The sequence below is a fragment of the Trichogramma pretiosum genome, unplaced genomic scaffold (genome assembly GCF_000599845.2).
Source record: "Trichogramma pretiosum strain Unisexual culture from Peru unplaced genomic scaffold, Tpre_2.0 scaffold35, whole genome shotgun sequence".
NCBI classification, from domain to species: domain Eukaryota; kingdom Metazoa; phylum Arthropoda; class Insecta; order Hymenoptera; family Trichogrammatidae; genus Trichogramma; species Trichogramma pretiosum.
This window is the reverse complement of record NW_019640943.1, coordinates 1,437,769-1,462,507: the sequence shown is the minus strand read 5'-3', so window position 1 is coordinate 1,462,507 and position 24,739 is coordinate 1,437,769. Positions and strand designations below refer to the sequence as shown.

The following is a 24,739-nucleotide window of genomic DNA, read 5'->3' as shown; positions in this document are numbered from 1 at the left end:
GTAAAATTTATTTTGGGCATGAATTGCAATCGCATTCCCCGATTGTTGTTTTTTCTTCGGTTTTTCCCACAACGCTCGACCACGTATACATCGACAGAGATAATTTACAGATGTTATCGATGTAGGTGATCCATAAGCATGAACTTTTTTTTGTCTTCTAAATGAATTTCGCAGCATTTGATGAATATATAAAACACGTTGATCGTCATATTTTTATAGGTCATTAAGTCGCGCGGATCTTTAATAGATTAATCATATCGTAATTATCCGTTTTTCAATATAATGCTATTAACTGATGGCTCGCGTATCTATGAAATAAAGTCGCGCGCGAGAGATCGGTATTACCATAAAATCTGGAAAATACATAATATTATGCACGTATTGGTCAAGAGAATCAATATTTTTTTTTTAATACCCACGTCGGCGTAAAACCCATCGTTGTATATCTCTTCCCTCCTCCCTCTCCTCTTAACTCTTCGCCGATCATAAATTCGGATTCTCTATATTGGCAAAATTTTTATTGCACATAGCTTATAGGTATATATCTCGTAAGATATAAAATAATACATGTAACATCTATCTATCTATCTATATATATATATGAACCACCGCCGCGCGAGGATATGATTTTTCAATCGGCACATAAATCATAGTAGAGAGAGATGGTACACGCTGCACACGTGCGCCGCAATTGACGCGCGCTGCTGCACATCGACGGCTGTGGCGGGTACACCATACCGGTTATATGTATTACGCACATGTATTTACGCGCGCGAGAGGTATTTATTAATAAAAATCCACATTTTTTACGTTTCTTTATACCCGCTTTTCTCGCACTGACGTATATAGATGATAACTACGCGAGCGCGAAAAGTGTGCTGCATTTTGTTTTTCTAAATTTATACAAATTTTTCTCTAACGCACGAATCGCGGGGTAACATGTGTATACGATCGAAATTATTAAAATCTATAAAAGACGTCATCGGGCGTATTGTGCGTGCTCGCGCGTACGCAATTCTCGTACGCGTTAATTATTATCTCCGTACTAAACGGTGCGTACATCCAGAGTTTATAATAGCGCGTTAATCGATGATAATCGCCCGGTCTCTCTCGCGGAGGCGGGGGGATGTATGCGCACGCACGCACAATACGATAAAGCCAGAGTACACATCGCTGTGTGAGTCTATACAGGTTGTGTGTATATTATTTTTTTAGTTTTTGAAAATTAAAAATGAGGCCAAAAAAAACTATATGCGAGTGATTAGAGATCGACGCACTTACATCGCGCGTACTTACGCACACACGTGTATTATGTGTGTCTGTTGTTTTTTTTTGCTTTTTTTCTTTTGTGTTTCGTATTTTTGTACATGAAATTCAATATTGTTCTTGATTTTGGCTAATTATGGTTTCTTCCATCGATGATGTGCTTTGCCCGATGACGTTTGCTAGTGGTCGTGTGTTCTTCATTCATTACTTCGTCTCAATCGAAGGCCGTCATGAGGGCGCGATAGAGCCGAACGGCTTTGCCAATGAAGCCGAGACGATAGAGCAGCCAGATGGTCAGTATCGATACGAGAACCTTGAATATCACGTCGATCCAGTACATTCTGCAAGAAGAATCACACGCGAGTGACGTGTTAAAATCAGAATTACGTTCGAGGCGGAGATCGTAATCTCTCCGAAAAGTTTAATTGCTATGTATAATCGTCGAACATATTTTTACATTCAAAAAGCAATCAAAATTCGTGCGTCTGTCTGTCTCTCGCTCTCCGTATATGTGCTTGTGCATATATAAATTACGCATTTTTTTCTCTCTTATCGATCATCGGAATGACTTCATGTAAGCTCCGAGTCTGCGCGCGCGCGCGTGCATTGTCATGCGGGGCTCGATGACAGGTAAAATTGTTTATTTTCATCGTATAAAAAGATAGAGAGAAAATGAAAAAAAAAAAACCGCTAAGTTATTTATAGAACGAAATGTGACGATTTTCGCGCGCGTCTTAGGAGCATTAATGAAACTTTGTTGTCGTCATCGCGCCGCGCTGCGTCTGTAAACGCTCGGTAGCGCGCAAAAATCATTTGTGTGATTACCCTAGAAAACGCGCGCGCCGCCTTATCTGACGCCGACGATATATAATACACATACACGCAGTCGGTATTATAATATCTAAAACCGTGTAGCGGAAAAAACACGATGGAATAGCTAATAGCGCGATCCGATCGCAGTAGCGATTAGCTCGGGATCGAATGCAAAAAAAAAGAAGAAAGAAAGAAAGAAAAAAATCGACGGAATTACCCACAAAACTATCGATTTAATTTCCTATTTAGTGGAATATAACAACGACGACGACGAGGAGGAGGACAAAAAAAAGCGCCGTCATCTGCTGCTCGCATCAACTGTAACTGTATAATATTCAAAGATCCACATAATACGTAATGTATAAAATGCTCGAGTTGGCGTGCACTTCGTGCTGTATTCTCTTCCTCTTTCGTATTTCGTGCATCGAATGTCGATTGTATGTACACAAGCAGCAGCAGCAGCCTCGCATGTGCTCTCGGCACGTCGGCAGTGGGTCTATATTATATATTGAAGACAATGTAAAACTTTGGCGGCTGTGGCATCTTCTTTCTATATACATTACGGCATTATTTTGTGAAACACAGGCACGTTTTAGCATAAATGCCATCCTCCACCTCTTTTCTTCTCTTTTTTTATCGATAAATTGTGCACTTCGTACGTTTCACTACATACATGCTATATTCCAGTTGAAAATTCCGTCGAGCTTATGATCTCGTCGTCGTTGAAAGAGATATTATGGAAGGCAAACAATTAGTCCGAGGGAGAGCGAGTGTCGAAATAAAAAAAAAAAGAAAAGAAGTGGAAGAAGAAGAAGGAAGAAGCTCAGCGAAGAAAAGAAAAACTGATATTCTCCGGAAGTTAAGAGCGAGTATAAAAAAGCTTCGGGTAACGGTGGTGGCAAAAGGGCGTCGTGCCAGACACTTTGCCGCTATACGTATATATAACCCAGGAGCGCGACCCAGTTACACACAGGCGCGCTGTATAACGTGCCTATACACGCACACAACACATACGTACAAACTTGCATAGCAGCAGTAGCAGCGCGGCAACGAAGAGAGATCGATCAAACGGTGTGTAAAAGGAGGCGGGGTGGGTATATTATACGTCCTACGACTCGTGGGTGTGGGTCGTGTGGCAGGAATGAAATATAAAGGACTCCCAACGAAGTCGTCCGACGAAGAGACGACCGAAGAAAGAAGAAAAAAAAAGAAAGAAGAAGGAAGGAATCTTTCTTTCTTTCTTCCTTTTTTTTGCGCTCATGCTTCCCTCGCAGTGACATCGGAACAGCTCCGGCAGTAGAGCATAGATGCCTGATAAGTCAATATCGGTTAAAGGTCCGGCCTGCCACTGCCGCTGCTGCTGAGCGCGACAATGTATATAGTAACAGTATATATACATGTATATAATATATTATAAACGAAAGGAGCCGTGGAAGACGCCCACTTGGCCCGAAGACGACGACGACGACGACGTCGACTTTGTTTCTCTCGAGTGCTTTGGCTTTTGAAGAAAGTGCCTTCTCGAGGATACAGCACGTATTTCATACTATATAACTGCATAAAGATTCTTTGCACTCGCGAAAGCTCCGAAACATGCTTAGCTCGTACACGGAGAACAGATTTTTCGATATTAAGTGTTTTATCGAGTTTATGATTTTTTTCTCGCACGCTCTCGAGTAACACACACACACACACGCGCGCGCCTTTGTTCTTTTTTATTCTTCTTCATCTTCTACTCCTTCTTCTTAGCGCTTTATTAATGTCGCTCGTCACGCGCGCCAAGAAGAATTCATTTAGGAAGTAAAATTGAAGTTAACGATCAGGCAAAAGGCGCTGTTATATAAATGTGTGTTCCGTGATTGTCTCCGTGTGTGTGTGCGCGTATAAAGGTGTGCTCGACTTGGCCAAGTTCAAATGGGTCAATTATCGTAAATTACGCGTCGTTCCAGGCAGCAGCAGCTGCTGTGTGTTTTTTGACTTTCGGGTAATACCTTCGATTGCTGCAGGAGCTTGAAGAGCTTTATAACTTCTCGTCGTCGTCGTAGTCGTCGTTGCAGCACGAAAAATAAAACGAAGAAGAAAAGCGAGGGAGAGAAAAAAAAATCAGCACACGGAAGGGAGAGAGAGAGAAGTTTATCCAATGTCCCGAGCGTAGCCGAGGAGAACGTAGCTGGAAAATCAGGTCAGAGGGCTTACGAATTGTATATATAGACGTAACATGTACACTTTTCCTTCGTCTTCGTCTTGGCATAGTCTCGCTCGGGCGAATGTAATACATTCTTTTCTTTCTTTTTTTTTTTCGTTCGTCTTTCCACTAATCGGATTGTGCCGCGAGATAGAGAGAGAGAGCGAGATATTATTTCTCTGGTCGCTTCGCTTCCTGTGTGTATGCGTGTGCGGGTAGCTTTATCTTATTTCTTCGTTTACAACAACGAGAAATAAAAACAGAAAGAAACTCACCGATCGTAGTGTACTTTGGCCTCCTGCAATCTATTCATATCCTCGTGCAGCAGGTATTTCTTCGCTCCGATGATGCAATTCCTTATGGACGACGACAAAAAAAACACGATAACAAATAAATAACGATTGAACGTTGAAAAGGTGAAAAAGTAAATGGAAGGGAAGGGGACTTACTGGAAGTACTTGTGTATGTCGAACGTGGCGTACTCGAAGCCGAACGAGTCGAGATCCGAGGGCGGCGTGCACTGCAAGAGGTCGAGCAATTTCTGATTCTTGAACTTCCATTCGTTCGTCAAGAAGTACTCGAGCGCGCTGTTGGCAACGTAAACCTTTCGCTGAAGCCTCACCAATCTATTTGTAAGGAAGAAAAAAAAACGATGAAAAATCCCTCTTCCCCCGTCATTCGTGTATATCCACAATAGTCACTCACATGGACTTTTTGCCGGCGAGCTTGAGCACGCCGTCGATCAGCAGCGCCGGCAGCAGATGCAGCACCATCATCAGACAGTAAAACGTGAACTTGTTCGTGGCAATGGTGATGCTCGGTATCCAGATGATGTCCTCGAGCGGTATCTTCTCCGTGAACGAGATGCCCATCTGGGCGATCTCGGCCATGCTGATGCTCTTGATGTCGGCCGACGAGCAGTTGTACACGTCGATGCGCGGATCGCTGGTGATGGTGCGTATGCCGCGCTTCCACGTGGCCGTGATCATGGCCTTGATGGCGATGTCCACGGGGATGAAGTCCGCCGAGTTGTGCTTCTCGAAGTAGGTGACGCGCAGCACGCCCTTGCCGCCGCCGACCATCATGCCCACCGGGCCGTTGAAGTTGTCGAGCCAGCCGGGCACGGGCTCGGCCATCGAGGAGATGACGATCGAGGGTCGGAACACGACGATGGGCAGGATGCCCGCGTACTCGGCCACGCAGGCTTCGGCTAGACGCTTGGTGAACGTGTAGGTGTTGGGAAACGAGCCCATGAATCTGTCGATTAGGATAAGGGTGAAAAGACTCAAGCTTTTGTACATCGACGTCAATTATCCACTCACTTGGGAGTCAAGATCCTCAGCGTATGATCGTCAATGGTCTCGGCCATCTTGATCGCCTTCTTCCAGTCGACCTCGCAGGGATAGAGCTCCTCCTCGACGACGTACTTGTCCGTGTGACTGTAGGTCGAGCTGACGTGCATCAGCGCCACGAGCCTCTTCATGTTCGCGGCCAATATGCACACGTCCCGAGTCGAGCGGGCGTTGAGGAAGATGGCATCCCTGAGCGGATCGTCGAAACGGACGCTCGCCGCCACGTGAAATATCACCGAGACGCGATCGATGAGGAACTGTCGCTCGATGGGGGGCAGACCGAGGCCCTCGGCTGCGACGTCGCCCTGCACCGGGATCAGCTTCTCGAAGGCCTCCGGCCGATTCTCGCGTAGCCTGTCAAACAGCTAAAGAGAGAGAGAGAGAGAAAAAAAAATTTGGGAGATGACTGATAATTTCGATGAAGATATCTTTATAGTGTACGAACCGGCAAGGCCAGCATCTTTCTCAGCCGGTCGTCGATGCTGACGCCCTTCTTCGGCCGCGTCAGCATGAAGATCTCGCGCACGTCCGGGCAGGACCAGAGCAGCTTCTCGATCAGCACCTTGCCCATGAAGCCCGTGGCGCCGGTCACGAAGACGCTGCGCCCGGCGAAGAACGTCGGTATGGAATTGCTCGGATCCATTTCGATGCTGCTGCTGACGATGGTATTGCGAGCCGCGGCGGCGCTTGGAAAATCTATATCGATTGGCCATTCGTCATTTTTGTAACATCTAATTATAGATAAAATCGCGAGCAAAAAAAAACCATCGGACTTTTTGAAAAAATTACTCACCGCGCTTAACTCGTGTGATATTGAACGCACTCTCGCACCGCACGAGCTCTCGGGGCTCTTCGCACAGTTGTATTACCGAAAAACGATCACTCTGTACAAACTATTTTTCCGCTGCTCGCTTCTTCTTCTTATTTTTTTTTTTCGTCGTTGGTGTTGTTAACGAAGAGCACAGCGCGCGATCGTATCAAAATTCCTCGGTCGAGGCTCTTTCACCGACTGCTCCGCTGCTCCGCTAGGCTCTCGCGGCAGCGACGATGCAAACCGGAAAACGCAGACAAAGACAACGACGACGACGAAAAATCGACGAATTAATTCTTGGACTTTGCGATCGCCGCTCGTTACACTGTTCTACCGAACACACACACACACACGCATACATAAACGTACACGCACGGACACGGTGTAAATCGGCGTAAAAGCAGGAAGTTGCTTTGGCGCGTGTAACACACACGTATACACACACAGAGAGATAGACAAAAAGAAGAGTTGCGCACACATTGCGTGCGCGCGGGGTCAAAAGGCGGCGGCGGTCCCCCCGCGCACACGATTTGGCCTCATTGATTATGCATATCGATCGCGCAGGCGATCGACGATCGAGCTCGCTTGCGTGAAAGAGACGCGCACCGCCGAATCGAGAACAACATCGCGCGCGCGCGCGCGTAGGTATTCGACTTTTTCAATTTTATTCTCTAAATCCATCTCGGAATCAACTGGCGAGCGAACCATGAAACTTCGAGAACTCGAGCTTGCGTACCTATATACCTATGTATACAAGAATTCAGCGGAGAGACATAAGCTCGCGCGAAACATCGTATATATATGATATTTGAATGTACAAACGAGCTCGCGCGTACATACTACATGATTGAAGATGCGCAGGCAACTCTATGTAATTCATAGATATATATATAAATGCAGACGTCGTCGACGAGAGGATACAATATACGTAGACGAGGCGCGCGCCGAGTTACACTTAAATACATACGAACTCATTACAAAGTTCATCGTGCGCCAGACTCTAGGCGCAGGACGAAATAATTTCCCCAGCCTTTTGCTCTTTGCTATATGGCTCCTGCAGCAGCAGCTGCTGCCGCTTCTTCTTCCTGCTCTGCTCTCGCGACGACGTATACACATTTGGCCCCCGAGGGCGACGACGTCGGCCCTGATTAGGCCCGCGTATTTAATTTACCCGAGCGACGATTAATCATTCATATATACTCATCTTTCCAACGGCAGCAGAAGCGATGCAGCGTTATATATATATACGTTATATATTGTAGTACCGTGTATCCGTGCGCAGCAGATATATGCACGGGAGGGGACCAAGCTCGAGAATACACTAATGAGAGAACTCGAGTTTCTCTCTCGGCTGCTACTGCTGAAGCTTCGTCGTATCATGGCAAATTGGATATTATGAGAACGAGAGATTTAAGCGCACGAGCACCTGACTATGGGAAAATTTCGACGAGCTTTGCAGTACATACACGCACACACACACACATGACGGCATATTCGAATTAATTCTCCTTTTTCGACGTTCGAGAGACTGCCTGTCGCAACATCGATCGAGTATAGCGCTCCGTCAAGAGAGTTGACAAACTCTAACCTCTCGTTTACGAATTGTTTACGTTCGTTGCACGCGCGCATATCGCACGTTGGAAAAATCGGTTGAAAAAAAATGAGTGAAGTGGTTGAGAAGTACGAGGACGGAGAGGAGGATTCCTACGAGGAGGGCGACGAGTTCGAAGGCGAGGATCTAGATGCGATCCTCGATGCCGAGCAGCAGAAACCAACTGTACCGGACGATTTCGAGGGCGTCGAGTCGTACGACGGGGAACACTTGTACGATTACGACGACGACGATGATGATCATCGCGACGATGCGGACTCCAAGCGCGACGCGGCGGTGGATACCAACGAGACCGATAAAAAACAGTCGGGCGATCCGGACAGCAAGACTCTGCGCTCGGTCAAGTCGCGAAAGGGACGCGGCGGCAAAAAGGACGACGATTCGACGCAGCAGCAGAAAATCAAAGCCAACGAGTACGTCGAGTACGAGGAGGACGTGGAAAGAGCGCACGATGCCGGCGGGGCGGACGACAAGCCCGGATTCATGGAGCTGATCGCGAAACTCCAGGATGTCCTTGTACTTGAGTGTGTTTTTATGTTACATTTTTTTTTTTCGATTGAACGAACTCGAAAGCGGCGGTAGAGATCGAGCTTGCGAAAGCTCTTCGATGTTCGAGCGAGGACAGAGAGAAAAAAAATGATAGGGAAGGAAAATAATGAGATTCTCGATTGAGAATCTTCGTGACAAAAAATCCGGGACGAATATCCGGGGTTCTGATAATGGATTTTTCTATTTCACGTCGTCGAACGAAAAATTGTCCAATCTCGCGCTCTCTCGCGCGCACTTTTTCATTAACATACACACACAAGTTTTTCATATTCCAATTCGAAAGATAAAGAAATTTTATATTATAATCCACGCAGGAGCGCATCACCGCGATCTCGGGCAAGACCGGCAAGAAAAAGGGCAAAATGTCAAAAAGCGGCGGTGGCGACAAAGCCGGAGGCGGAGGCGGCGCCGCCGGCAGCGAGGAAGCGGAGGAACTGGAACACGAAAAGTAAGTATCGCACGCACGCACGCACGCATCGCGTATTCGTCTAGATTACCATACTTCGCTTATTCCGTAGTTCTGTTTAGTAAAAGTAGCGAGTTTTATAAATAAAATACAGTAAAAGTAGCCGAAACACAGTCGCATCGTCGTCGTCGTCGTCATCATCAACTTTGCTGTCGGACGAGAGACATTATAGAGATTCTCGGCGTTCCAACTATGCTGTCTCTCTCGCCCACGAGAAATGTCTCTGGCTGTGGCTCTCGTATACATGCACATTTTAACATGCGCGCGGTCGAGTTCAGTAACCGACTGCGGTAGGCGCGCGAAAACAGCAACAATAACAATAACAACGCAACGAGACGCGAGGCATCGTCGCTCGTTCGTATACACTTTTCATTATTATTAAGATTATTGTATACACGCCTCCTCCGAGTCGCGCGCGTCTCAAAATATCCGCGCATAATACGCACGGCACGGATAGACGAGAAAAGGCGATTTTCTCTCTCGAACTTGTGCAAACAAACTCATGAGCATTAATCATCGTCCATTATTCGCACTCGCTGCTATGTGTGGCTGTGGACGAGGCTCCGAGGCTGGCTCGTGGTCGGTGTGACACACATCGCGCGAGAAAATCCGTCTGCGTATTATTGTGGCCATCATCTTACCCTACCGAAAAAAATAGAGACCACCGTGACAGCATCAGCAGCTCGCTGCATTGCTTCGGCTACATGCAGCCACTCGAAATAGACACATCTTTCTCTCTCTCTCTGCAGAGAAAATAGAGAGAGAGAGAGAGAGAGAGAGAGAAGTTGTTACGGTAAATTAACGCTTATAATGCGAGTGCACTAGACCACTGCTAAGCTCCGAATGCGTATTATGTACGCCCCCGCGCGCACGCTAAAGCTCGTAAAATTTTGGCTGTTAAGTAACGCGCGCGGGGATTTTCGCATCTCATCGATGGTATGCTGTAATTATGTCACACAGACCGTTATCTCGAAATAAACGCGTAGCCTCATTATCATATAAATATTTACGAAAAGTGCTACGTATCGCCTAGGCATCTTCGTCGCTTTATTTATTTATTTATTTTGACTTCTTCGTACGAAAAATCCAGCACAGCATCGGATAGAGATTTCTCGAATACAGCAAGAGAGAAGTTGATTTTATTTTACGACGGAGCGATGATCCGCAAAACAAAAATAAAAAGTAAATCGTCGATCGATCTCTCCTCCACTGGTTTACCAATGCGCATGCATTTATGCCTTCGCTATAGTGCTCGTACGTATGTATGTGTGTGCATGTTTCTTCGCGCCTATCACTGCGGACGTCTTTCACATACTCATATACGCACGTATACACGGTTTTGGCTGCGATCCAACGTTGCTGCCGCTACTACTGCACTTCCTCCCACTCAAGCGAGGCATTATAACACGTATATCCGAGGCTTAATGCTCGGCCACCTAACTACCAACAAAAGCGACTACTACTACTGCTGCTGCTGATGCGCGCGCCAGACTCGTGGTATTAGTAGCTAACTGCATGCACGTATACATATATACCCCTTATACCTCCGCGTTATCGCCCGTGAGCGAGAGAGAGAGAATTTCCGTGAACGCGAAAGGGTATAAGACTCTCCTATACACGTGTGTATGGTAGTCGTGGTGGTGTAGTGTTGTTGGCAGCCGCCGCCGCCGCCGCCAACACCATCCCTCTGCCGCGTACGTACTCGTACACGTACACGACCGGATCGACGAACTCGAATTTCTCTCTCGTTCTCTCGGTACATTTACAGAGGCAGAGGAGAAGAGCCGCAGGAGTGCCTCTGCCTCGGGCCAACTTCTATCGCGCGCATACGTGTATATTAGATTATAGCCTCCTGTGCCTTTGGCAAGATGAGCTTTTCGCCTCGTCGATACGATTAAAGCGCGCGCGCGCCCGCGTGTGTTAACTTTGTATAAAATAAAATAAAACGAGCGGCAAAATGATGATGAATCTGAGCGAGTGCCTGGAGAAGATTAAATTTTTCGCGAGCTACGTGGACGCGCCCGCGCAGACCGACAAGAATAAACGAGTCGACGACAAGTAAAAAAAAAGAGCCATCCTCTCATCGATCGATACTCTATTTTTTATCTCTTTTTTCCAACGCAGGGCGAAGATCGTGAAGCAGCTGCTGGACGAGATCGAGGCCGAGGCGAGCAACACGGAGCGCAAGGAGCGCGTCGAGCACCAGCAGCACCAGCAGCGCCGCGTCCAGCTGTTCAAGACCCAGCACAGAATCGAGCAGCGCGAGAAGGCCTACCAGGACTACGACAACTACTGCCAGGCGGAGGCCGAGTGGGCCGAGTACCTCGACTGCAACGGGCTGCCGGACGCGCGCGATCATCCCCAGCTCAACTCGTATCTGCATCTGTGGTCGCTCGAGGACGACCGTGCCAACATGGACTCGCTGGCCAGGCAGTGCGAGATCGCCTGCTACCTCATCGACAAGCTCGACGATGTGATCGCGCGCTCGAGGCGCAGGCAGCGACGCAGCGAGCTTCAGCGATTGTCGGCCGGGTCCGCCAAGTTTCGCGAGAATTCCGAGCAAGTACGTTACGACGACGACGACGACGACGTAGAAACGCGTCGTGTCCGCTCAGCGGCTAACGAGGAGAATGACGTGCAGGTGCGCCAGGCGTTTCGCGACAAGCTGCAGGCCTGGATCGATCGGGCGAGCTACGACCTGCTGAGCCATCTCGACGCCAACACGGAGCGCGTCGATCTCAAGAACGCCCGATACCACAAGAGGCTGGCGGCCCTCGTGCTCTGCTTCTGGATCTTCATCAAGTTCCCCATAAGCATGAGATACGACAAGGACAGGTGAGTGTGAGTGGCGAGTGAGAGTCGAGAGAGAGAAAATCGATTTTTCATTAATGCGAGCTTTTGGACGACGACGACGATGAAGAAAAGCCGCGGAAGTGGATTTCGAGGAGGTCGGCCTGTCGATCAAGATGCCGCTCGACGTCGACTGCTACGGCTGCGCCGTGAGGGCCCTCTGCCTCGATTACGATCACCACTCGGATAAGACGGCCTCCTACGAGATGCCGAGCCTGCCGCCGCGATGTCGCATGGACAAAGGTATATAATATACATAATAATACGCGATCGATCCGTATTTTTTTCTCGAACGTTTTAATCTTCAGACTTGTTGAAGTTCTGCGCCAACGAGTACTACCGGCTGACGGAGCTGCGCGACGAGCAGCGGGCGAGCCGCGAGGAGCGCCTCGAGGAGAAGCGCTCGCTGATCCAGCGCATGATTAATCCGCCCCAGGCCAGCCACGGCAAAGCCGAGCGCGGCAAGAAGAAGGGCAAGGGTGGACAGCAGCAGACCAACCCTCAGCCAACGGAAGCGCCGACGACGACTCAGAGCGCCGAGCCTCTGGTGCCGCAGCAACAGCAGCAGCAAGAGAAGAAGCCCCAACAGCAGCAGCAGCAGCAGCAGCAGCCACAGCAGAAACAATTGGCCAGTCCCGAGGAGATCGTCGCCCAGACGGAAGGTACGTATATAAATAGTAACCGAGTGCATTAGCATAGACGACGGTCGTCGCTTTATCTCGAGCCCGAGAGATATATAGAGATAGATAGACGATGCATTATTTATAAGAGATAAAAAGAGTAGAGTAATCGCGCTCTTCCATCATCTTCTTTCTCTTCGCTGCTGCAGAGGATATAAGAAAGGAGACTCGTAGGCTGCTCTTTACGAGATGCAAAAAGACGGAGATAAACCTGCGCAAATACGCGATCCTCGGCGGAATTTATCGGATCGATTTGCTCAGGCAGCCGCCCCAGCCCAAGGACCTCGGCGACGGCTGCACTATAACTACTCGTAAGGCCTCTGAACTCTTCACTTTTTTTCTCTCTCTCTTTTATACTCTGTGTGTATGTAGAGGCTATATCGATCGTCGCGCACAGATTTGAAATTGCACACCCACACACACACAGAGCCTTTGAGATTTAAATTTTGTGTGTGCCTCTCTTTGACAGTGAAGGGCCCGAAGAAGCTCGAGTACGTGGAGTTCTGGAGGCCGTACAAAGCGCCACCCCCGGCGCCGGATCACGAGCGCACGCCGGAAGTCATCGAAGCCGAGATTAAAGCCCTCGAGGCTGCCATGGAGCTACTCGTGCTCGTCACTATCAAGTATACATGCACATTGCTACTTTCGTTATTTATTCGACACGCGATATATTGGATCTCGTGTTTTTCTTTTTTCACTTACTTACTAGACTACCCGACTCGGTGCTGTGGTTCGAGCCGCCGCTCGTTGCCCACTGGCTCGAGGACGAGCGAGTCTGGTCCACGGAGGACGTGCACGACATCAAGTACAACGAGGAGAAGCAGCAGATACAGTTTCGCACGGGTCGGCTGGGTCTGCACGGCCTGGCGGCCTGTCGCTACGTCAATCTGCCCTTCCAGAGCTGGGAGCTGAAGCCCGCGTCGCACAGCGGCGCCGTGGCCCTCAACATCACCGGCGCCATAATACAGCTCGAGCTGCTCGTCAAGGTGTGCGTTACGTTCGTTATTACCAATACAAGCGCGGTGCGACCAAAATAAGCTTATCTTTTTTTAGGGAAACTAAATTCACCGTTTGTATATGTATTATTTATGCGCCGAAATAAAATTTAAATCGCGCCGTCAATTTATTCGACGCGACGCTATTGCGCGTCGCTCTTTCTTTTTTTTTGTTATTTTTGTGTACATAGGAGGACTTGGTGTGTTTGAACTCGATTGTCGGAGGTGGAACGACCTTGAAAGACATCACCGGCCAGTTCATGAAGTTGCACGAACTCGTTAAAGTAAGTTTATTTTCTTTTCTTTTTTTTGTTACGAACAATTTCTCAGCAGTAGCAGCACTGCTTTGTGTTCGTTGCGCAACTCTACCTGCTCGAGCTTTTATTATAAAACCGTTACAATGTGCTCTCTTACCGTATATATACATATAGAAAATGCGGGCGGCGGGCTGCGACGTGTTTCCCGAGCAGGACGCCTCGAGCTATCTCAAGGGCATGGTGGTGAAGCATCCAGTCTCGAGTCGGCATCTGCAGGCCTGCATGGGCTTGCTGTCGACCGCCTACGTTTTCTCGTGGTCGAGGTGGAACGCGGGCCGCGGGCCCCGGGAAATGGTCATGCAGCTCAAAGAGGTTCACGGAAACGTCGCCAAAGAGGTAGAGACATTAACACGGACACACACGCGCGCACAAACACGTTGACTTTGCAGACGGCGAAGATTAATGCGCTATGTTTTTTCTGTGTTTTTTTTTCGTCCCTCTCTGACTCCGCTACTTTAAAGAGATCAAACGTAATCGTGCTGGTCACGCCCTTCCGCACGTCCCTCGTCAATTGCTCGGAAGTCAGTCCGGAATTCAGCTCCGAGCCTTTTGACGAAAATGACAGGGTAATTTCTCTATCTCTCTAGTGGAAAAAAAAGAAAGTAACGAAAAAGGAAAATCTCACCCAAAATCCCAAAATATGTGTGTTTTCAGTTCTACTGCGACATATACAATTACGCGCTGCACAACGCCGGCATCAAGACACGTCTGTGCATGAAAAATATCTCCTTCAAATTATCGACGACCGTGACGAGGCTCTTGGCCACCACCAACGTCCTCAACATGTCCGTTTGAAGAGTCCAAAGCTGTGATCAATGTTAAAATGAAACAACAAAACAAAAAAAACGTTTATAAAAATAATGAATAACGTTAACTCTGGTCGGGTTGATCAATAAATTTTCTAACGATTTTGTTATAACTATTGTAAATTTATTATAATATATTAATATTAATATTTTACAATGCAACTTCATGGTCCTAACCATAGTTTTTTATTAATATTTTTTCTTCATTTTTTTTTCTTATTCATCATTTATAAGATTAACTGCAAAACTCGAGTTCCACAGACAAAAATGCGCAAGAAATCGAAACTAAGTTGTATTTTCTCTTGGATGCGTAATAACAGTTGTTTATATTTTTCGATTTCATCTCGAAAAATTGTACAATCGTCTCGTGCAATTACATTATTTTTAGTATCATCATGGAAGGATGAAAGGGGGAGGGCGTCGGAATTTTCAGGTAATAACAAAGGACAATTTTATTATTTTTTTTCTTACGTTATCAATTCGTCAATATTCGACAAAAAATGGTTTTTTTTGCTGGATGTGGAACAAGGGGAGTAATTCATCGTCGCACATATAGTCGTCATCATTTTTAGCTAAAAATTTGAAAATTTAACGATTCTTATCTCAACTTCACGTATATTATAATTTTTTTTTATTTATGTATGTTTAGCACAATCGCAAGGTGCACTATCGTTATGTTATCGTCGACGATGTTTTTTTCTTTGTAACTTTGCAAAAAAAAAAGATGTCCAGTTCGATCACAAGCAATAAAGTTCTCAGTTTGCCGAAATGCGTGTCTTCCTTTCTCAATTTTTGTTTGCTTTTGGTTTCTCGGCTTCTGTCTAGTCGATTATGCACACACTCACACACGTACACACACATGTTTATAGTATTCTTTATAAGTAAGAAGATCAATCCTTCTCCCTTAATTATTTTTTTATTCATCAAATTCAACAGATATAAGATACACACATTACCTAGTAAGACTAATAATATTCATATATTCGCGTACATTTTTGTATATTATCATCAATTAATTATAAAAATATATAATTACAATCAACTAGTTACCATTTTTTATAATTATATTGTATGTATATCATGTATAATTTACGAGGTGTGTCGTGTGCATCCGCTGGTTTTTGAATTAATTTATAGATAATCACAATCATGTATACACATATCTTATAACCGATTATGCGTGTGTGTGTGTGTGTGTGTGTGTGCGTGTGTGTAGTTTTTTGCAATTACTGACTGACGATTAAGTATCGCGAGTGATCGAACGTCCAACGGTTATTATATAATTTGTTTTCTTCTATTTTTTCGCTATCAGTCGATCCCCTAAAACTTTTGCTCATTTTAGCGTTTTATACAACAAAGATTATAATGGTTTTTTCTCTTTTGTTCATGTGCTGCGTTATGCTAAAGCTATGGTATTCCCTCTTATTAAAATTTCCTCGTTTTCCTCACTTTGTGATTTTCGTTATCGTCGATATTATATTCACGGGCAATTGAATTGCACTTGTTGATTTATATGTTATATTTTTTTCGTTTTGTTTTCGCGCGATTTGCCGCTTCCACTACTTTTTTTATGAATTAATGCTTCTCAGGCACTACTGTCGAGTCTCAAAATGCAGGCAATTGTTTGCAAGACTAAAAATATGTGCTAATTGTTTATCTGTTTAATTTTTCAATCCTAAAGCCCCCATCAACAGTTGTTTATTTCGTCGAGAACCTTTACGAAATGACAGAGAGTCGAGGAAAACCGGGGAGGGGAACATTCATGTTGTCGAGTATACAAAGAATTATCTTTCAACTACTCACACTCGCATAAAACACATGACAAACGACGATTTTACAATGCAGATTTTTACGCACATCGCTTTTAACAATAGCTACAAACCGAAAAAGTCATCGGCTAATACAAATGTACTAAACGGAAAAACTAGACGTTCTATAGCTTTTTATTACGCTTAATGTGTCACTGACATTTTTTTTGGTTGCTTTCTCGCCGTCGCTATGATAATATAGACACAATAAATTCGCTTTATTGTTTATTTATTTATTTTTAATTTTTTTTAAAACACTGGCACGCATTTCAAATACTTTTTTTTGCGCTTTCGGCTTTAATATTATTTTTCTGACCTGTCCGTCTTTCTTTCTCTCGTCTGTCCCTCCTTCGCATGTCAATTTTTCTTTTATGAGTCATGATTAAATGGAATTACACATAATATAGATTATAGAGATCGCTGTTCAATGAAGTGATATACAATCGTGCAGCTGATTATTTTTTTTTTATTATATAATTAGAAAGGAAGATTTTATCGGTCATCGATCTACCATTTAATATTCAAGAGTAGTTTATATGAGACTCTATCATGAACACGTATTATATATTTTTTTCGTAAAAGGTAGATAGGATTTTTTTCATTCAAAGCGACGTTTAATATATAATCCATTCTTTGAATCGATTTTTATTCGCACTTTATTGCACTCAAATTACATCGTTTCCGATCCTCCCGGTTATTTACTAATGGAATTGCGATTGTGCAATTTTCCCGTCGCTTTTATTTTCGTTATACTTCTACACTCATGATCAAAGGATCATTTGAAATGTTAAAATCTCTATTTAATGCAATGTAGAATAAATGTTTTACCAATTGATTAACAATTAGTCCATCTCATAAATTTTATTAAACAACACTTTTTAGAGAAAAACTCGCTTATAGAATTCTATGACGATAGTAACGATGTAACAGCTAAACTTCTCTCGCTTCGATCAATAGAAAAGAAATAAAACTGAAAATCATACGGAAATATCAATTTTTTTTTCTAATTATCCACGAACCCCCTACACAATAATATTAACTTTTTTCTAAACATATCAGCGACTATATTAGTTTTTTTTTATGAAATACCAATTTTTTTAACATCAATGAACACTGTCTCTTACATGGGGGTATTACAATACTTTACACATTTTTAATCAACGATTCAACATAGAAATACTATTAATGACGTATAATGCATTTTTGGTGTTTAACCAGGAATTGAGTTTTTATATTTTAATTGTAATGATTATCATCCAAGGTATGTCGTCCGTTTAATGCGACAAAGATTATCGAGAAGTAGTTTCTCATTCAAACTGAATATTTATAAAAATAAATTTGTATCTGTTTAGTATCTCTTACAAAATAACTAACTCCTCTCACTCACGTTGTCACTGATTTGTTTTTGTTTCTTACTGAACTCCGTGTGTGTTCGTAGTTTAATAACGTTGTATAGTACATCAATTCTAAAATATATCTCTTTGAATTTATAGATAGACGGAAACATCCTAATAGTTGATTACTATATTAGCACTGATCACTTTCCATTTTTTTCTTTGTTCTGAATTGTTTTTTTCGTTTAAAAAAAAAATCATTGGAATTTGATTAACGATTTTGCTGTCCTTGTTTTTTTTCTTATATCTGTTAAAACGAAACATCTCTCTCTTTTTCTCTCTTGCGTATAGACTTAAAGAATCAGCAATTCGATTAGTAAATGTTTTTTCATCTACTCTTCCGGTAGATCTTGATAAAAGCTTCGATATTATTCATGCACGCCGTACAATCGCAGTTTCGTCGAGTGAAATTTTTTAATGGCTCTCCTGCACATACAGAGACACACACATACAGAGTATACTCGCTTTATTCATCTCTCTCTCTCTACGTCCGACCGATGATTGAATTTCATGTCTACGTAAATTTCTATACAATTATAACGTGAATGAAGTTCTGATGTGCATTGTTTACGTTCGTGCAATTTGATGTTCATCGAAAATCAACTCGCTCGTATGGGTTTTTCTCTTTTCGAGTTTATAACACTTAATACGCGCGATAGCTTTTACATATAATGGTTACTTATTCTTATCATTTATTTTCACATTAATAGTTATAATATTTATATATATTTTTTATAAAAATACTTTACAAATTGCTCTCGCAGATCCGATACATCAATATTATAATTATGACCATCTTAGAGCCGCAAAAGGCTGATTAATGAGCCTTTCAAAATTAAAATCTTCATATTTTTTTTTGTCATTTATCCATGTCGCATTTTTCTTCGATCCTTTATATACAGACGCAAGTATTTTCTCGACGCATTCCTGTTTTTATGCATATTTAATTATTAATTTAGTCAAGTGTATCCATCTATATGAGGTGAACGACTACATATCTCATAGTGATCATGATGCAAGTGATTAAATTTTACCTAAGATTCATTAAATTTCACTCTTCACGATTGTTTTATGTGTACGTATTTGCAGCGTATTCTGTAATCGGCAGATCGTTTCGATTTTCTCGTCATTTTTCCACCTCGTCGCTCGATTATCAAGAATATTATAATGAAATGCAATGCAATGTAAGTAATTAAACGCTTGATTATTCTTATGATGAGTTGTCGTGGATTTCGGCACCTGAACAATGCGTTTCGTGTTTCATGAAAAAATGACGATAAGTTCAAGATTCAAGTGTGAGTTTTGGCTTACTTTGATTTAGCTACTCTCGCGCATGCTGTTGGTTTTATTTGTGCGAAGTACACACGACGTACCGATCGTCATCATCACCATGTCATACTCTTTAATTCAAGCACAATCAAATGTCAATAATTATTTTTAGCATCTTTTATCAAAAAAGAGGTAAGTTTTTGTTTAATCACTCGTTATTTCTTTGCTCTGCTTTTATGCTTTTTCATCCTCGGCATAAACTTTGTTAATAACATTTTCTTATTTTTTTTTGTTATTTTAATTATAAGCGTAAAATTATTCTCACAATATGTTCTCATGTTTTGTCACAGTGGTGCATTATAATATACATATATTTTATCATTTAAGTATAACATTGTATCACAAGATAAACGAGAAAATCATATACAAATCGTCGCCGCCAAGGGCGACGAATCGATAAATTCTGGCATGCAAGCGATAAATGAAATTCACACGGTGCACGCGAATGTGTCGGTGTGTGAAGTGTCGTGAAACTCTTTGAATTGAATATTTTTCTTCACTTTTACTCGTGACAGGACCGTTCCGAGCCCGATGATCAAACACGTCGTAATTGTCGGTTTTTTTTTTATTTAATTCTGTCTAATGTCGGAAATCGTGTGTGACCACCGCGTGTATATACATTTACATTTTGTATGTACATTATATGATAAAGAAGAGGCGTTTTTTGGATATGTTTGAGTTTACCAGAGGCTTGATACCAACGGAGAGATCATTATACCCTGTTATCGATAAAGTCGGTCGTTCGGTGTCGACCCACCTGTGGAACGAGACAAGCGCGATTTATCCCCCGAGAGAGGGACGAGATGCGCGCAACTACTATACATACTCTATTGTATCTACCCCCTCATTTCAGCATAATCGATCTCTCCGTTGCAGTTGTACAGTGCATTTTACGTATACAATATAGACTTTGAAAAAATCAAATAGTTTTTCTGTTTCAACGGCAAATGCATTTTCATTTTTCTTTTTTTTCATAAATATATATTAATATATATAGCTTTGTCATTTAAATATTTGATAAATCCAAGGAATAGAACTAGCATGTTAACAATTTTTTGTCTTGTATAAGTATAATAAAAATTCATCATTAAATATAGTCGATATATTCAACTGTTACGTCATCAAAAAATAGCTTTTTTTTCATTCCGATACGGCTAATTTTTAACTAATTTAAAACTTGTGAAACGCCTAATCATTTGGTTTGTGCGTCCAAGATGAACATCGAGCGATACACGTGTCTAATTATGCAGCAGCTACATGTGTGCACATAGGATAGTTGTGGTCACAATATGATTCTAGCATACATCCATTTACGATACATTCATGATTTGTTTTTTTTTTGTCTTAAAATCGATTGATTATATGATAATTAATGTTGATGTAGAACGCAGTACACATGTGCTATAGATACAGAGAGTAAAGCAATTTTTTGTCCATCCATATTTTGGTCGCGTATTACATAGGGTCCTTTGAATTGTGGATATGGTTTTGAATTTTTTTTCGTCGGGATTACAAGTTTTTATACAATACATAATTATTAGAAATATCGAAGCTCGTTGTCGCTATTTTATCTTAACATTGTCCAAGCTTGGATCGAGCAATGCTTCGAGTATATGCACATAATTTAATATATATCTTACACAACGATAGCCTTGATTGACTTCACCAAGCGGTCAATTAATTTCTACTTTGATACGCCCATAAATTGCGATGTAATACATGTACACGATATTTACACGCGCGCGCCTCGCGAGACAACTAATTTTTGTAACTCGCGACGTAAACTAGTCTTTGTTCGTTCGATCGATCGATAATATCGAATCGAGAAGGTGTTTGTTCGTTTGCATTTTCACTCAGGGCCTTTTCAATTTCACGCAACGGAAATTTCTCTTTGCACCCCCTTTCTTCATTTATTTATTTATTTTTTTTTTTACGTAAAGAAGAAGCGAGAATCAAACGCGGATCATGAAAGAGCGAAGTGGACGTTTTTTTGGCATCTTAGGATTTTTTGTTTTGTATTTATTCACACACGCACACTCACACGTAAATACACACGAGCTCGAGAGAATAAGTATATCATTCGGGTCGTTTGGCTTTTTGTGTTGTTGCAATGAACGATGATTATTCGTGACACGATTGCGTTCAGAGAAGTTTTGAGTTTTTCGATACAGTTGAACGATGAATGTTTTTATGCATAATTATACACTTATTCGCGGCGATCACGCGAATTCCACGACGTCGTTTCGAGCCATCCACCATTATCGAGCGGTTCACAGATTTTCATTTTCTTTAATTTATATTAAAAAATCTAGCGAAGAGGTTGGGTTTTTCAAACTTATTTCAACTCTTCGTTTCATAATCGATCGATGTAAAAGATATTTGGCCAAACCAGATGTTCGAGTTAGTGCAAATCTCAATAATGTTTGCCTGACACGTTTATTTTTTCATCGAAGCGACTTATAATTTTATTATAATATTTGTCCACATTTTTTAGGTAGTTGGCCTTGTGTATATAAGTATACATACGCGCAACATATTTTATTGGTTAAAAACGATGAAAAAAATACTGATAAAATTGACTGTAATTTTGTGCGAGCAATCGCAATGACGCATGGATATACATATTTACTTTAATGCATTTCTAATCCGGACTTGGTATCGTAAATCAAGCTTTCTATTGCCGTATAGATGAAAGTTTTTTCAGGTGGAATTATGTCAGTGACTTTTACAAATTTGCATTAGAACGAGAGAACAGTCTAAAATTCAAAAATGAATTTGTATATTTGTATTCATCACACGCTTAAAAGTATAAGATGTATTAATATCCTACACGAATTTACTATCTAAGTTTACAAAAGTATACACGGATACCACAGATTGCCTAGGTATCAAAAAACACTGGTTGTATTATTCTTTTTTTTTTTCAATGATATTTCTACGTCAATTATATCACATATATTTTTCATGAAATTTTTTGACCAATTAGTTTGAAATTTATGACGGTTAAAAAGGAAATACATAAGCACTCGGCTGACAAGCTTCATCGCGCCATTTCACGAAAATAAATGGAGCAACGATTAATAACGTTGACAATACAGAAAAAAAGAAGAAGAGACTGCGAAGTAATATGTGTCCTATTTATGTGACATTATGCATGAGACTTCATCATTATTTTTTTTTTCGGTATTTTTTTTAGAAAATAAATTTTTCAGCTTGTACTCGGCTCGTTTCCCGAACATTCAAAAAATCTACTCGAACTGTGTTTCATATGACACGCTCACTTAAACTCATGTTTATTTCGCACAAGTTATGACTCCTGCAGGGCTTTAACGTATAACAATCATATACTTATTATATAAAGCAACTCATATATATTATATATATTTTGAACCAACGATGACAACGATGGATCAATTTTATCTTTTTTTTCAAACGTTATACTTTTTTGCAGGTAACATTTAACGTATATTTCAAGTAATAATTCTAAATCTCGATTACAATGTATTACAATATATTATATAACAAACAATCGCTCGGATCGACGTCCTCCACGCGCACAAATTGTTCGTTGCGTCGTGACCGACGGATCGACATATACAAATAAAAATTAACCGAAGAGCAATGAAACGGAGCGTGCACACGAAAAATCGAACCAAGAAGAGAGGAGCCGAATGAAAATCAACGAAAAAACTTATTATTCGCGACGACGCGTCTCCGTGGATCGTAATCGTGTTCTTGGACACGATACGACAGACACCGTGGATTTACGCGCGCGCGCGAGCCCTCAGCCATTTTCATTTTTGGTAGTACAAAGAGAGAACGAGCTCGGGTGAGCCGCGTTCGTTCGTACAATATAGTCGTCGTCGTAACTTTGCCGCTTCGGTACTTCGTATCTTCATCCGGGCCCGAAGTCCAGCGGATCAACTTCTTTTACGCGTCCAGGGGCGTTAGGCCTAGACGCGGCCTCCTCTTCGCAATGATGATCCTTCGTCCAACACGCTCGCCGATTTCTCTCTGCTCTGCATGAAATACTTTTTTTTCGTCGAAGATACATGTGTGTAATACATAGATTTTTGTTTGTTTGTTTGTTGATTAAATTTTTTGTATGCACGAGATTTTTGGTGGTGGGAGAATATTCATCTGCGACGCGTTTTTTCGCAGGCGAGCGAGAGCGCCATGTGTTCCTCCGACTTCGCTTCCTCTGCTTTCGGAGGAGCAGCTCTTTACTCGGGCTTGAGACGATGCCACTGCACGATGGTCTGTCTCGGCTTCGTGATCATGTCCTGCCAGTGCTTCGTTTCGCTCGCTCCGCTGCCGTTTTTACCTACGATAGCGAGAGAAAGAAAGAAAGAAAAGATTGATTAGATTGAGACATAAATTCATTTACGGTAGCTCGGAGCATACTCGAGCATATATGCACGGCTCATTAACGGCATACACCCGTATACGAACGAATAATCTCAAAAATGGCAAACGAGAAGAGATCTCGCATTATTTGCCTCGTGATGCAGCTGTGCACTGCCTCGCGCGTATCGAATCTAATTATCGGGTATTCTCTCTTCCGCTATATCTACTCGAAGCATCCGAATCATGCCATTGATCGGCCGGCCTGACGTTTCGCTCGCGAGAGCCCCATTGTGTGTGTACTGTTCTGTTTCAACGAGTCGTAGATACAAACGTGTACAGCCACACGCACACATTGGTATATAATCGAGGTCTTTATGAACACGCGCGCGCGCGCCAGAGAGTATTTAGTCGAAACCGAATCAAAATGACAAAATTCGCTTATCTCGAGAGTCGTGCGCTACGCCTGCATCGTCATCCGAGCTCCCCGCAAATGTGCTCTCTCGCTTCATAAACATAATAACGCGTTTACGCTGATTTAGTTCTCTCACTCTCTGACTCTGCGAAGCTTCACGGCACATTTCTTTCTTTATAGCTTCCGCTTCCCGCATCGAGACAGCAACGACGAACGGCTGGGTGTCAACCAGCGCGATATCGCTGGCCTTTTATCTCTTGTTTTGATAAATTTCCAATCGATTACGAATATTAACCGGATTGTGTACATCGCGTCGAGGCGTTCGTTTCTCTGGACGTGTCCGTTTTAATATTAAAATGTATAGATGTATTCTATTTGCCGTCAACAATTTTACTGGCAGATATATAAATTTATGAATATTTCAATGCCTCGCGCGCTCCCTTTCTCTCGTTCGCGCGCGGCTTTTAATCGAATTCTCAGCCCCGCAGCGGCTGCAGCGTCGTCATTCTAGCAATGAAATAATTTCAACGAAATATCCTGAAAATTGCCATAATACCCTCGCTTTTGCGTGTATATGTGTGTGTGTGTGTGCGTGCGTGCGTCTGAGTATGCGTAGTATATGCAAGACGCAGCTTTGTTGCAGCTGCTACTGCTGGGCTGAGAATCTCTTTCACGCCCAAGGTCTTGCTTTATACATACAGAGAGAGAGTGAGAAAGCTCAAAATCGCGTTCCTTTTTTCCGCGCAC

The 24,739-nt window shown here is 42.8% G+C and overlaps 4 protein-coding genes across 14 annotated transcripts in view; 2 read left to right on the top strand and 2 right to left on the bottom strand.

The window, feature by feature from the left end:
* Positions 1–1,252: 1,252 nt before the first annotated feature.
* LOC106653406 (putative fatty acyl-CoA reductase CG5065) lies at positions 1,253–6,699 on the bottom strand. The gene is made up of 7 exons (XM_014372819.2): positions 6,410–6,699; positions 6,062–6,312; positions 5,587–5,981; positions 4,970–5,521; positions 4,714–4,890; positions 4,540–4,620; positions 1,253–1,607 (listed from the first exon to the last, which is right to left on the bottom strand). Exons 2-7 carry the CDS (start codon positions 6,257–6,259, stop codon positions 1,481–1,483), a joined length of 1,530 nt encoding a protein of 509 aa, XP_014228305.1. The 5' UTR covers positions 6,260–6,312; positions 6,410–6,699; the 3' UTR covers positions 1,253–1,480.
* On the top strand, positions 3,424–15,097 carry LOC106653338 (protein CASC1-like). Its single transcript, XM_023457988.1, has 12 exons — positions 3,424–4,261; positions 8,903–9,036; positions 11,179–11,889; positions 11,975–12,147; positions 12,213–12,566; positions 12,734–12,895; positions 13,054–13,207; positions 13,294–13,570; positions 13,771–13,863; positions 14,011–14,232; positions 14,358–14,462; positions 14,551–15,097. The coding sequence occupies exons 2-12, from the start codon at positions 8,951–8,953 to the stop codon at positions 14,689–14,691; spliced, it is 2,478 nt and encodes an 825-aa protein (XP_023313756.1). The 5' UTR covers positions 3,424–4,261; positions 8,903–8,950; the 3' UTR covers positions 14,692–15,097.
* Positions 8,088–8,621, top strand: LOC111693402 (histone H2A.Z-specific chaperone CHZ1-like). Its single transcript, XM_023457946.1, has 2 exons — positions 8,088–8,555; positions 8,613–8,621. The coding sequence occupies exons 1-2, from the start codon at positions 8,088–8,090 to the stop codon at positions 8,619–8,621; spliced, it is 477 nt and encodes a 158-aa protein (XP_023313714.1).
* A 7,049-nt stretch (positions 15,098–22,146) lies between the features above and the next one.
* The window catches only part of LOC106653407 (synaptotagmin-7), a 165,407-nt gene continuing 162,814 nt past the window's right edge, over positions 22,147–24,739 (bottom strand). For all 11 annotated transcript variants that reach the window (XM_014372823.2, XM_014372821.2, XM_023457989.1 and 8 more), the window contains one exon: positions 22,147–23,557. In XM_014372823.2, coding sequence (XP_014228309.1) covers positions 23,457–23,557 — 101 coding nt within the window. In that variant the 3' untranslated portion in view covers positions 22,147–23,456. The remainder of the gene's footprint in view (positions 23,558–24,739) is intronic.

Coding starts and splice junctions, on each gene's coding strand:
- LOC106653406 (XM_014372819.2), bottom strand. CDS start 6,259: ATGGATCCGAGCAATTCCATACCGACGTTCTTCGCCGGGCGCAGCGTC. Junction 5,982..6,061: donor GAAAGATGCTGGCCTTGCCG/GTTCGTACACTA, acceptor CTCTCTCTTTAG/CTGTTTGACAGGCTACGCGA. Junction 5,522..5,586: donor CTGAGGATCTTGACTCCCAA/GTGAGTGGATAA, acceptor CCTAATCGACAG/ATTCATGGGCTCGTTTCCCA.
- LOC111693402 (XM_023457946.1), top strand. CDS start 8,088: ATGAGTGAAGTGGTTGAGAAGTACGAGGACGGAGAGGAGGATTCCTAC.
- LOC106653338 (XM_023457988.1), top strand. CDS start 8,951: ATGTCAAAAAGCGGCGGTGGCGACAAAGCCGGAGGCGGAGGCGGCGCC. Junction 12,567..12,733: donor GATCGTCGCCCAGACGGAAG/GTACGTATATAA, acceptor TCGCTGCTGCAG/AGGATATAAGAAAGGAGACT. Junction 13,208..13,293: donor CTCGTGCTCGTCACTATCAA/GTATACATGCAC, acceptor CTTACTTACTAG/ACTACCCGACTCGGTGCTGT.